The sequence below is a fragment of the Aquarana catesbeiana genome, linkage group LG12 (genome assembly GCF_042186555.1).
Source record: "Aquarana catesbeiana isolate 2022-GZ linkage group LG12, ASM4218655v1, whole genome shotgun sequence".
Taxonomy (NCBI): domain Eukaryota; kingdom Metazoa; phylum Chordata; class Amphibia; order Anura; family Ranidae; genus Aquarana; species Aquarana catesbeiana.
In genome coordinates, this window is record NC_133335.1 from 167,498,037 (window position 1) to 167,511,375 (window position 13,339).

A 13,339-nucleotide genomic window follows, 5' to 3' on the forward strand; every position below is an offset into this window, starting at 1 on the left:
TTGCCTCCTTTGAGGCTGTACCCTTTCACCCAATTCCATTCAAGAACTCTCCAACAAAATATTCTATCAGCATGGAAAAAGTAAGCTGTTTCCCTTGACCTACTCAATGCTCTTATACAGCCAAGCAAGATCTCCCTTGTCTTGGTTGATCAGCACCCCATCTTTGACAGTGGGAAAGTCCTTTACAACAAATTCAAGTCTATCAGACTGTGGAGGAGTGTTTACAATTCATGACAGTTCAAGGAACATGGTTAAAAGAGGATACCAAGCTCCCTATCAACATTCTGTAGCTGAGAGCAGTCAGATTTTCCTTGCAGCACTGTGGGGAAATACATTATATGATGCCACCTGACTCCACAAAATGCCAAGCCTGAGTGCTGTCACATGGCTGGTTGACTGCAGATTGGAGGAGCAAATGGAAGTGAAGTTATTCCCCATAGTGTTACTGTTCGCAGCATGAAAAAACTTGAAGCTTATTAAAAAAAAAAAAAAATTAAAACATGATAAGATCTTCTAAAACTGTCATGAGTGCTTTCAAAAAGATATAGGATTAAAACACAATCTTCCCCTTCACTCTGCTTCTTTAGCAAAGGTTTATAATAAGGGCATTCACAATTTTGTTTAAATCTCTCATTTTCTGGATTGTATTTAAAGATCTGAAGTGCTTTAGGAATGTTTCTCTTTCGTCTTTAAATAGCTTAATTTTAGCCTCTAATGCGTGTTCTGGATCTTCAGCACAAGACAGAATAAGAAAATGATGACTACGTTTTGACCAAGATCCCGATTGTGTAAAATCATGTTGACCCTTTCTCCTTGTGGTTTAAAACTGTTTTGCCCCCCCCCCCCCCAAGTAATTGTTATTAGACGTCATCAAAAGTTATAGAGTAGAACCACATACAGCAATAACAGGTAAATTGTAGGTGAATTGTTTTTGTGGGTGAAGTCCCAAAGATCCCTTGACAGTCTCTCACAGCTTAGTCCTTGCATTTCAGTGTGCAAGAGCACAAGTAGCGTATGTCATGCATAACAATGAGAAGTTGAAGCTAGAGAGCAATTTTGGAGCATCCCAACCAACAAGGGCCACTCTTTCCTGCCGATTAAGCGTGGACTTGGTTAAAGGGTGAAATCCCTTTTTGCAAAAAAGCTTTAAGCCTTGTGATGGAGCCTGAAGGAGGGTGTAGGTGAGATGTTTTTAGTTTTTCTTAAATCTCTGTTCATCAATATCTTAATTTCCCTTTAACATATTTTAAAAGGTTTTAGACAAGTGGTTTGAGGTTTTTAATTCTCCACAGTGGATACTATTCTTTGAGCTGTGGCCTTCTTTTACAAGTTACAACAGTACAACATTTTTGTAAGTGATCAAATCTTATATATATTTAAAGGACCCAGAAATAACTCATCATAAAAAAATAGGTATAAAGTTCAGGCCTCTAGAAGAGCATGAGAGCAGCCTGAAGTTCTTGTAGTGACTGCTGAATCTAGTCAATCAAGTAAAGCTCCAGCACATACTGGTACTGTTAAATATTCCCCCCACCCCATTGTTTCTCATGCACATTCTTATTGGTTAGTGAGGCAACCCATCATAGTGCTGGACCATTAGAAATGTGTGGGAGGCAGAGGAAGTCAGCAAATTTTGACACTACCAGGAAGTGCTAGAGCTTTACCCAGAACTGTCCAGGATTTTGCTGTATCAGCAAGGACTGCAAGCTGATGTGGATAAATGGGACATATCTAAGGACCGCGGCACCAGTTTAGGGTGCCTACAAATATTACAGAACATTGCCGGCAATTACCAGTAAGGTTGGGAATTGTTCAGATGTTTTTAGGGACCTCTGTGACATGGGAAATGTAATCAGCAGGGATGAATTTTAACATTCAATCACAAATGTTTCAATCAAGAGAGCTGGTAATGCAGCATTTCCCCCTGCCGAGTTCAAACATTCACAAGTTTGCCTGGAGCCAACTTGGATGTTTGTAGAATGATCTTCCATTACAAAGGATTCTGCATTCTGGTTGTGCATACATAACTGACATCTAATGCCGGAGGCACTATTCTGGCCTTACCCACCCCTTTGTGCACCCCACACCTTTTTTGTTTAAATCTTTATATGTAACTCTTTTCCAGGTTACTTTATTCTTGTATGTGATGATACGGGCCCTTTTCCTCCCATCTGGTGGTGGCTAGATCCTGACTGCTACAGATCGCTGTACCATGTAATACCAATCTCTGCAACAGTCTCCTGTGAGTCCAGGGTGACCTGTTGATGCACCCGCAGAGGCAGCATTTTTTATTAGATGCAGCAGCTGTTCAGCCAAAAAAATTTTGCCTGGCTCCTTCGATTTTTAAATTGAAGAGTGTTTGTTTGGTGAGAGGTGGCTAACAGAGCCACCCTCGTAGTGAATTTTGACCAGTTCCTCAGGAACCAGCGGAAATTCCAACAGTGTTTACCCAGCTTTAGTGGGTTGAGTGATTCTATATATCACTGAACCCAGAAGACTTCTACCACTGGATTACAGAGTGTGAGTCTGAAGGGGGACAGCACTGAAGAAGAGGTGAGTATTGCATCCAAAAGGGCTTTTTTATTTTAGCAATGACTGGGCAATTTAATGTTTAAGGAAGCTGGAACTGGACTTTAAAAGAGAAGTATGGGGTTTGGGTTTTTGCAGATTTATACTTATCTAGGTGGATGCAGCATCGGTCCAATGCTGATCAAACACCGCAGATCGCTCAGTTGACACAGTTCCCCGAGCAGAGAGCTGCTGACTGTCAGTCACTGCTCTCTGCTCTGCCCCTTCTCATTCACTGGAGAGCTGGGCTGTGGAGGGGGTGGAAGAGGCCAACTCAGGCTCTCAGCGGCTCGCTGAGAGGCTGAGCCAGGTGCCAGTCCAGGCATGTGGGCGGATCCTGACCCCAGTGTTGCGATCTTGCCCCAGTCTGGACCGGCTCTGCGACGTCAGCAAACAGCGGACTTCAGCCAGCTGTCTGCTGAAAATGGGTCACAGGAGTGCAGAAGGAAGTGCACTCCTGTGATTCACAGGAGAAGTACAGCCAAACAAGCTTTTTTCGATCGAGCGAGCGCCAGAGGGCAGGTTTGTTTGCCGCCCTCCCCAAAATATTGAGCACCAGCCGCCACTGCCTTTAAGACTCATTTTCAGCTCCAGTTATTCTGTAGGCAGTTTCATCTCTGCCTCCTAACACAACTGAACTTTGTATGAACTTTTTTTTGTCTACGAAACATCCTTGGAGATTTGCCCCAGTTATTATCAACTCGCTATGTAATATAAGGCAGCCTGACCAATCAACACACAGACTAATTGTGCAATAAATTAACTTTACTATAACACAACTTGATGCCCTGTGCTGGATAGAAAAAGTTGGGTTTCATGTGAGGCTAGGTATCTGGGCATCTAATACTGGTTTTCTTAATGAAACAATGGACTTGGCACTCTGGGGGCGGGTGGGTGGCACACTGACATCGTTCAAAAGAAGCGATTTTTGTGATCCTTGAAGGTGTTTCCCACGTTTAGACTTTCCTATGCAAAAAAAAAAAAATGAAGTATTAGAAAAAAAATATTGAATATTATATTTAAAATAAATATACTAATTTTGGAGCACAATATTATGTACATATACAGTGGGGAAGGAAAGTATTCCGACCCCCTTAAATTTTTCACTCTTTGTTATATTGTAGCCATTTGATAAAATCATTTAAGTTCCTTTTTTTCCTCATTAATGTACACACAGCACCCCATATTGACAGAAAAACACTGAATTGTTGACATTTTTGCAGATTTATTAAAAAAAGAAAAACTGAAATATCACATGGTCCTAACTATTCAGACCCTTTGCTGTGACACTCATATATTTAACTCCGGTGCTGTCCATTTCTTCTGATCATCCTTGAGATGGTTCTACACCTTCGAGTCCAGCTGTGTTTGATTATACTGACTGGACTTGATTAGGAAAGCCACACACCTGTCTATGTAAGACCTTACAGCTCACAGTGCATGTCAGAGCAAATGAGAATCATGAGGTCAAAAGAACTGCCTGAAGAGCTCAGAGACAGAATTGTGGCAAGGCACAGATCTGGCCAAGGTTACAAAAACATTCTGCTGCACTTAAGGTTCCTAAGAGCACAGTGGCTTCCATAATCCTTAAATGGAAGACGTTTGCGACGACCAGAACCCTTCCTAGAGCTGGCTGCCGGTCAAACTGAGCTATCGGGGGAGAAGAGCCTTGGTGAGAGAGGTAAAGAAGAACCCAAAGATTGCTGTGGCTGAGCTCCAAAGATGCAGTCGGGTGATGGGAGAAAGTTGTAGAAAGTCAACCATCACTGCAGCCCTCCACCAGTCGGGCTTTATGGCAGAGTGGCCCGACGGAAGCTTCTCCTCCGTGCAAGACACATAAAAGCCTGCATGGAGTTTGCTAAAAAAACACCTGAAGGACTCCAAGATGGTGAGAAATAAGATTCTCTGGTCTGATGAGACGAAGATAGAACTTTTTGACCTTAATGCTAAGCGGTATGTGGGGAGAAAACCAGGCACTGCTCATCACCTGTCCAATACAGTCCCAACAGTGAAGCATGGTGGTGGCAGCATCATGCTGTGGGGGTGTTTTTCAGCTGCAGGGACAGGACGACTGGTTGCAATCGAGGGAAAGATGAATGCGGCCAAGTACAGGGATATCCTGGACGAAAACCTTCTCCAGAGTGCTTAGGACCTCAGACTGGGCTGAAGTTTACCTTCCAACAAGACAATGACCCTAAGCACACAGCTAAAATAACGAAGGAGTGGCTTCACAACAACTCCGTGACTGTTCTTGAATGGCCCAGCCAGAGCCCTGACTTAAACCCAATTGAGCATCTCTGGAGAGACCTAAAAATGGCTGTCCACCAACGTTTACCATCCAACCTGACAAAACTGGAGAGGATCTGCAAGGAGGAATGCCAGAGGATCCCCAAATCCAGGTGTGAAAAACTTGTTGCATCTTTCCCAAAAACACTCATGGCTGTCTTAGATCAAAAGGGTGCTTCTACTAAATACTGAGCAAAGGGTCTGAATACTTAGGACCATGTGATATTTCAGTTTTTCTTTTTTAATAAATTTGCAAAAATATCAATAATTCTGTGTTTTTCTGTCAATATGGGGTGCTGTGTATACATTAATGAGGAAAAAAATGAACTTACAGTTGCAATAAAAAGTACGTGAACCCTTTTGGAATGATATGGATTTCTGCACAAATTGGTCATAAAATGTGATCTGATCTTCATCTAAGTCACAACAATAGACAATCACAGTCTGCTTAAACTAATAACACACAAAGAATACAATTTTACCATGTTTTTATTGAACACACCATGTAAACATTCACAGTGCAGGTGGAAAAAGTATGTGAACCCCTAGACTAATGAGATCTCCATGAGCTAATTTGAGTGAGGTGTCAGCCAACTGGAGTCCAATCAATGAGATGAGATTGGAGGTGTTGGTTACAGCTGCCCTGCCCTGCCCTGCCCTGCCCTATAAAAAACACACACCATCAGTCCATGGTAAGACAAATTGACACATTTTATGACCAATTTGTGCAGAAATCCATATCTTTCCAAAAGGGTTCACATACTTTTTATTGCAACTGTAAATAATTTTAGCAAATGGCTGAAAAATTTAAGGGGGTCTGAATACTTTCCGTCCCCACTGTAGGTTCGGGGAAGCTTAATGTAAAACTAATCCCAAACACTTAAAGTCAATAAAAATGCAGACCCTGGATCAGAAATATCCATGGTGCATCCAGTAGACCCTCAGCACACCCACTCTGTTTATTATAGTTTTCCTGGGTCAGCTGGGCGCAGGGCTGCAGCCTGCAATATAGTCCTCTATGGGCTGCCCATCAATAGATGGATAGCATAGAAATCATCCATATTGGGTTTCCATTCATATCAATGGCCAACTTTAGAGAGCTACAGATTATATTTTGGATATACCAACCAACTGGTCTAGTTTTAATGCCTGCTCTGTCTGGGAAACGCAGCATCAGCAAAAGTGATCTCCTCCCCTTACACCTGTTATTTTATTACTATTAGCCATTTCTCACCATGGTAATAGACAAACACAAGACTAAATGGCAATGATGGATCAATTGACAAAAGCTCTTGAAGTGTAAGTACTGACTGCTATACAAGACCCCTATTGTAATCCAACAACATATTCATTAAAAAGATACTTAAACTTAGTTTTAATAGCACCTAAACCAGCCTTCAGTATTTCAATGCACATTAGAATTTAAACTGGCAGAGAAAAGTCAGCACTGCTAGCCAAATCAGAGGGTACCTTATTTGTGCAGCTGTGTCTTCACTACCCATTCACAGCCTTGCCCAAGCTGTATGGCTAGTTCAAACATTTGTATTTAAACTGTGTATTCAGCTGTTTGCTTACACTTACAGTTTTAGGCCCCTTTCACGCGGGACACAAACCGTTCAAGTGGATCTGCCTGCTCAGCAGGGGATCTCTCTGCTGAGCAGGCGGATGACAGGTCTGTGTCTGCTCCGCTATGCAGAGTGGACATGGACACAGTCCGCTGCTCTCTATGAGGTGGTCAGATGGAAACAGACTGCATGTCTGTTTCCATCTGATCTGCTAGACGGATGGGGAAGTATCCCCATCCGTCTGTTTTTAGCGGACTGGTTCGGATGCTGGCGGGCGACATCTGACATCCACCGCCCCATAGAGAACAATGGGTGGTCCGCCTGAAAAACGGACAGGCAGACCCGATCGGACCGCTTTTGTGAAAAGTGCCTAAAGCTGATGTCTGGGCAAAAAAAAAGAAAAATTAAGCTGAGCTTCAGGAAACCTAAAAATCCCCCCTTGCAGTGGGGCTGTGCCTGCACTACACATTTAGCTGCTTGTTTATGTCTAGGGGACCTGGTAGAGCACTTTAACTTACCTGATCCTCTGCTCTTGCATGAGGACTGCTCCCTACAACCTACTATCTTGTATGATCCAAGGGTCTAAGGTTTTCTGACGTCATCAGGACCGATGCAGGAACCAATGTCGTGTATTGGACATGAGAACGCTAAGGGACAATGTACTGGCAGAGCATGGGGGTTGTGATATGCTGGGGGAGGTAAGAAGAGTTCAGCTAAGTAAAAGTGGTCTTCGGCCCCCCATCTGAACAGAGATGAGCACTGAAGCCTAGCAGTGTGGGCACAACCCTGCTGCAAGGGAGGGATTTTTAGGTTTCCTGGATTTGGGCTTTAAGTAGAGAAATGCTCACCTGTCACACATCCAAGTTTTTCTCTTTGTTTTGTATACTGCTAAGGTGATCCAGAAATAGTAGCCTTATTTCTGTTTGAAAGACATTTTCTGTAAAAAAAATTCCCAGTCACTTCTGCCTTATGTGCAGGGTGACCTGTCTCCTCACCACCCCTTGTAATGCATCCAGGCATCCTGAAATCACCATGTCAGCACTGTCTACAAGAAACTGAGACCAGAATCAGGTGGTGGATGGATGCACACAGTATATGCATGGCTAGACCCACCGTGCATTTCAAAACTTTGCCTCCCCTGCCACTTAACAAATCTCCTCCCTAAGCTTATCTTTGCCTGTCAGGAGCATCTAGCGCTCCTGCTCCTCATTCCAACATCCTGGTTTTGGCTATGGCATTCCCCCTGTCTGTCTGTCCACCTGCAAAATGAATAATGTGGCCAGTCTTTGGGTGGAGACGAGACCTGATTTAAGCCAGTCAAACCTTCAGTCTCATGCTTGTGAGAGAGTGTGATTACGTGTGTGATATCTGATCAAGCTCTCTGTCTGTCTGCCCTGCACCTGATAGATTGGATTTCCCTGTGTATGACCTAGGAACAGATATCGGACTATTCTCGTAACTCTGCCTGCCCTTTACCTGGACTGTAATTGAACCACCCTGCCTGTCTACCAACTGTAAGTACCTGTTTGCTTTGCTCAGTTCGCTGGTGCCCTGGCGTGGTAGCCAGACACTATAGCATTGTGTATAAGTCCTGGGGGGGCAACCGAGTACCGGTAGGCATGCTTGCCTTATGGGAAAGGGGGCTGCTATAGGTGAAGAATACAGTTGCCAGCTATAGTGTCCGACCACCTGCGTTTGGGGTAAGCATGACAGCCTTGTAGGGAAGTACAGTGCTGTGTTGCTGGCTGTTGCCTAACAACACAGGATGCTAACAGCTCCCTGCAAGGCAAGAGAATAGAAATCTCCCCTGCAAAGTGTAGTCCCCTTTCTGCTATAGCTCATTGTTGCCATTCCAGGTTGCTGCAGCAATGACAGGAGAGCACAGGGATGATGTAACAGTGCAGATAAGTGTTAGAGAAGGAGGATATGGTGTCGCAATGACGAGGCTTGATTGATTAAGGCTTGATCGCGTCACCATATCCGCCTGAAAAATGATCACAGTGGACCTAGCCTCATTGCGATAGGGCGGCGTCTAACGGAGACTGGCCGGACTACCCCCCATTAAAACACATGCTGATCACACTGGGTGCCAGGCTTAGGCACCTTAACATGTGAGTGTCAGGGCAGAGTTCCTGAACTCTGGCTATGTTTTGACTAAGTTAACTCTGTTTACCTTTTTTTATTATTATTAAACAAGTGTGATTTAACTGTACTTCTGTCTCAGTCTCATGGTTCTGACAGTGACTGCATCTATCTTTTCTTTTGCTGGATTTTTTTAATAAAATACAGTTTTATGCTATGGATGCCCCCCCCCCCCCCCCCCCTGTCATTTTTATTCCCCATCCATGGAGGATTACTCACAGTGCATCTGACCTTGAAAGATACCACCTAGGGTTTTTTTCACCACAAAGCAAAACTGACCACTCTAGCGATAGGTGGTTAACATCCAGGGTGAGTGCACATCCATGTGGGTCACGTTGTCTGAACACTGAAAAGTGGCGCACCGATTTTAATTGAAGCACGAGCACTTTTTTCACAATTGTGGGACTTTTATAAGAATTGAACATTTGATACAATTTATTTCCTGTTATGAGCTACTAATTTTGTACTAACCAAGCGCGGTGTTTGTATATTTATTTTCACATTTAGTGACGCTAGTCAGCTCATATTTACACTGCTGCTGGTAATTGTTGTTGGATTATATTTATCATTTATTCCTTTGACGCAAAGTTTTTTCCTGTTAATCTCTCACAAGGTGACAGGTGTCATGGTGGGCACCACTGGGACAGTCTCGTTTATCACTTGTAATACAACAGCTCTCTGCTCCATAAACAGTGAAGGAGGCCAACTACAAATTAATGCTATGCTGGTACATGGTACCCCAAAAGATAGCTAAGTTTGTGCAGGGGGCTTCCCCGGGTTGCAATAAAACCAGTACACTCATAAAAATGGGACTGGCCAAAATAATATGCATAAGGTGCTAGGCAAAAGTATTCGGAAAAACCATTGGGAGGCCTTTTTTAAACCTTAAGCCTGAAGGTTGTAGTAACGCTGAATTAAAATTTTTAACTTTTCTTTTTACTGTGGCTAAAAAGACTTTGGCAAAAGCATAGAAATTGACAATGCCAACAAACACACCAACACAGTTCAAATATAAAATGTCCCAGTATTTGACAAACAAGAAACTTTCCGCTGTACCTAAATTCAGCTAAGTTTAGACACACACTACATATCCTGTAACTTTCCTTGGGCATTCCTGGCTATTTAGCAAGTCGTGGAATGGTGTAGTCTTGGAGTCAGGTCTCTCTAGGCACCCCCCCCCCCCTCACCCACACTCTCTACACTAGCTCTTTTCATGTGTTTTCTTGTCTATCATCTGATCGTTTTACTGGTATAACCAGCCCTTTCTTTGTATGTAGGTGATGTATATCAAATACAGGTTAATTACACTACATAAAATAATAATTTGAGGCAGGGTGTCCCGTGATATGCCACTTTTGCCTCTCCACGTACAACCTCTATTTTAGACACGTTACTCCAACCTGAAAGCTTTTGTTTTGTGGTCTTCAGTGCTGGTTATCAGGGCCATCTTTTTGCATGGGCACGCTGGGCAGTTGCCGGGGGCCCCACTTGCCTGGGGGGCCCCACCTGCCCAGCGACCCCAGCCAGGGCTGGACTGGCCTACTGGCATACCTCCCAACCGTCCCTGAATGGGCGGGATTGTCACGCAAATTGTACACACACAATCCCGCAGCCTGAGACTGGTTTTCTCACTGTGCGTGTGAAAATCTTCTTTGATTGGACCTTCCGGCTGCTTGTCCTCATGGTGATTGGCTGCAGTTCATAGCAATCATCCTGTACTCACACCGTGACTCACTCTGTGCGTGGGGGCGGGGTCAGTTGCCGATCTGTACTGAAGACGAGTGTTGTAATATGTTGGCCAATTTATGTATAATATTGTATTGGAGTATGGGTTGAGCAGAAATTGTCCAAGCCAACTCAATTTTAATATAACAGCTGAAGACCCTTTGATGTGTTGGTCTTATGCAAGTCTACCTAGGGGTGTAAGGTATGGGCTGTTAACCTAATTGAACATTTCAAAGGGTACATTGTTTAAAGGACCATAGAAGAAGTATTTATTGATGGTAATTAGACTTGAGGGGGTAACAATGGGATCAAGGAGTGTTTTGGGTTGGCCTAGCGGAGGCTCCCTCCTGTGGGGCTAATATATCTAAGGGAACTTGTTGATATTAATATGCAAGAATAATGTAGGTATTCCAAGGGCTCAAAAGGGTATTCAGCTGGTATCTGTTAATCTAATCTAATTACACATATCTAAAGGGGACTTGTTGATGTTGATATGCGGGGGGGCAAATTGGGGCGGTTTATGACTGCAACTGTTCACGGCTGGGAGTTGTCTGTTTGAAAGACAAAAGCTAATCAAAGTCCTAAATTGAAACGGCCAATCAAATTGCTCAGCCATTCAATGCCTGGTGAATATAACACGGCATTCAGTATATAGGGTTTAGGAGAGGCTTGTCTGTGTATGCACACAGACCTATGAACATGGGGTTCTGAATTATATCTACTCTGTCTGGTTTTTTGTCATCTGTGGACTTTGGACTTTGTTCTGTGTTGGAAGTCAATAAAATGCATCTCTCTGGAAGAATTGGGTTGCTGCGGAAGAGTACTTACATCATCATTATAATAATACCTAAATATTAATTATCATACCCACTCTACATCATATCACCCAATATATATTAATATACCCGATCACTACACTGGTGCCGTTCAAGCGACCAGAAGAGCATTTTCGGACTTAGTAACAGAAGTCGGTGGTGACAACAATCCTGTGAGTTGGACAGAAGTCTGATGAAGAACCAAGAGCTGTGCTGTGACTCTAATGTCTGGTTGTGACATAAGAGAGTCTGATCTACAAAATTTAACAAGTTGGGAACCCCAGGATTATTCTCTGGAGACTAGAAACAACAAAAAAGGACTGTGCCGTGTACCAGAAGACCTGAACTGGAAGATGAAGAGTAACTAATGCGGTGAGTAAAATATTTCCTTTTTTTTTTTAATTATTAGTAATATAGTCAAAATGCTTACTCAGTGTGAAGCTAGTGTCAGTTCTGATAAAGTTAACAGATGGGTATTAAAATGTATTAAGCGCCATGGTGGTCCTTATGAAATTCCAGAAAAATGTAAGCAGACATGGACGATGATGAAGGAATTTTTGGAGAAAAATGTTTTTGATAGCAAAATTTCAGAAAGTAAAAGAAAAGGTTGTATTATACAGGGCTTGTTATCTTGCTGTCTAACAATGGCAAGTTCTTTGAATTATAAGGTTGAGGAAATTACCCAGTTACAGAATGCAGTTGATAATAGCAACAATGTTTGTGAGAGGTTACAAAACCAATCAGACACTGAGACAGTAAATTTAAAGTTGCATGCGGTTACCATTGGTGAAGCCTTAATTGAGAAATCTAAACGTTGTAATGAATTATCAGAGGAAAATGAGAGATTAAAATTAAGAATTATGGAATTAGAGAAGAGATCTCAGGAATGCAGATATGCATCAAATCTTGGATTCAGCAATCTGCAGCAAACAGAACCTCATATTAAATCTGATAATTCATTACCAGTTGCCCCCACTGTGACTACCACAGTTTATAACAATAATAATAATACAGGTGAAGTTCAGCTTGTAATGAAGCCTTTGAAACCAAAAGAATTAGACGCAATTCTTAAAGGAATAGGAATGGTTCCATACCATGATTTAAACAGATTTTTAAAATGGTTTTGTGACGTGCAGCAAGTCAGAGATATGTACAATCTCAACCCATCTGACTTAGAAAGAGTTTTGCAACATTCTGTAGGAAGTGGTCTTTGGATGAGAATTAAACAGATCTGTATTCAGCCTCTGAGGACAAGGGACATATTACTGGAATTATTATGTGTTTTGTATGGTGTACGTTCTGATGTTACTATTCATGGGAAGATCCAACAAATGCAAAATGAATCTCCCTATGAATTGTCACACAGGATAGCAACTATTATGGAATTATTGGTCAGTAATAATCTCGCATTTGAGCGTGGTGGCTTGATACATATGAGTATGTTTCTAGATGCGTTGCATGAAGATATCAAACAAAATATTTTACTAGTTACCCCAAATCCTCATGATTTAAAAGACATATTGTTGAGAGCAGACCATTTATGGAGAAAGTCAAATGAGCAGGCTGTCAAAATTGATTTAGCCACATTGTTTAGGACAAATACTGAACATAAAGATCAGAAGATAATATCCTATGATAACACCCAGAGAGGACACTCCGGGTCAAACATAGGTGATATTAATATGAAAAACAGAGCTAAACAAAATAATAATAAGAAAAGGTCCAAGATTTGGATACCGTTTTCTCAGTTAAAACAGAAATATGACCACCTGAAGATTGAGTATGACAAGATGAGAGGGGAACGTGATACATTATTAGAGCAGTTGAAGGGGGTACAGGGTGTCATAAATGCAGAAGATGTACATTCTCCAGATCTGTTTTTGAATGCAGATGACATTTCTCTAGCAGTGGGGGTGAATTAGCTTTAAACTGTATATGTGTAAATAGTGTTTTGTTTTAACTTCAAACTACGTTTAAAGACCTTGCTAATTAGTTTTGTTGGAGAGTTTTGTCTTTCAGGGACGTCTGAAGATGCTTGCATGTGAATAGCAGAAGCACAGTCTGAAATTGCTGGCTAGTAGGGGAGAATTATGGGAGAAATGCTGAATAGACAACAAGGAATTATTAAGAATTCATGGACTCTCAAGAATTCATCAAGCAGTGGACCTTTTTTTCTTTTTTCTTCAACGCCCTAATTTTTAATTTCCTGTCGCATCTTCATGGCAGCATACACGTTGG

General features: G+C 42.3%; 1 protein-coding gene across 1 annotated transcript in view; it reads right to left on the reverse strand.

The window, feature by feature from the left end:
• Positions 1-1,057: 1,057 nt before the first annotated feature.
• Positions 1,058-13,339, reverse strand: part of QRICH2 (glutamine rich 2) — a 131,018-nt gene continuing 118,736 nt past the window's right edge. Inside the window, 1 exon segment of the mRNA XM_073606189.1 lies at positions 1,058-3,534. Coding sequence (XP_073462290.1) covers positions 3,383-3,534 — 152 coding nt within the window. The 3' untranslated portion in view covers positions 1,058-3,382.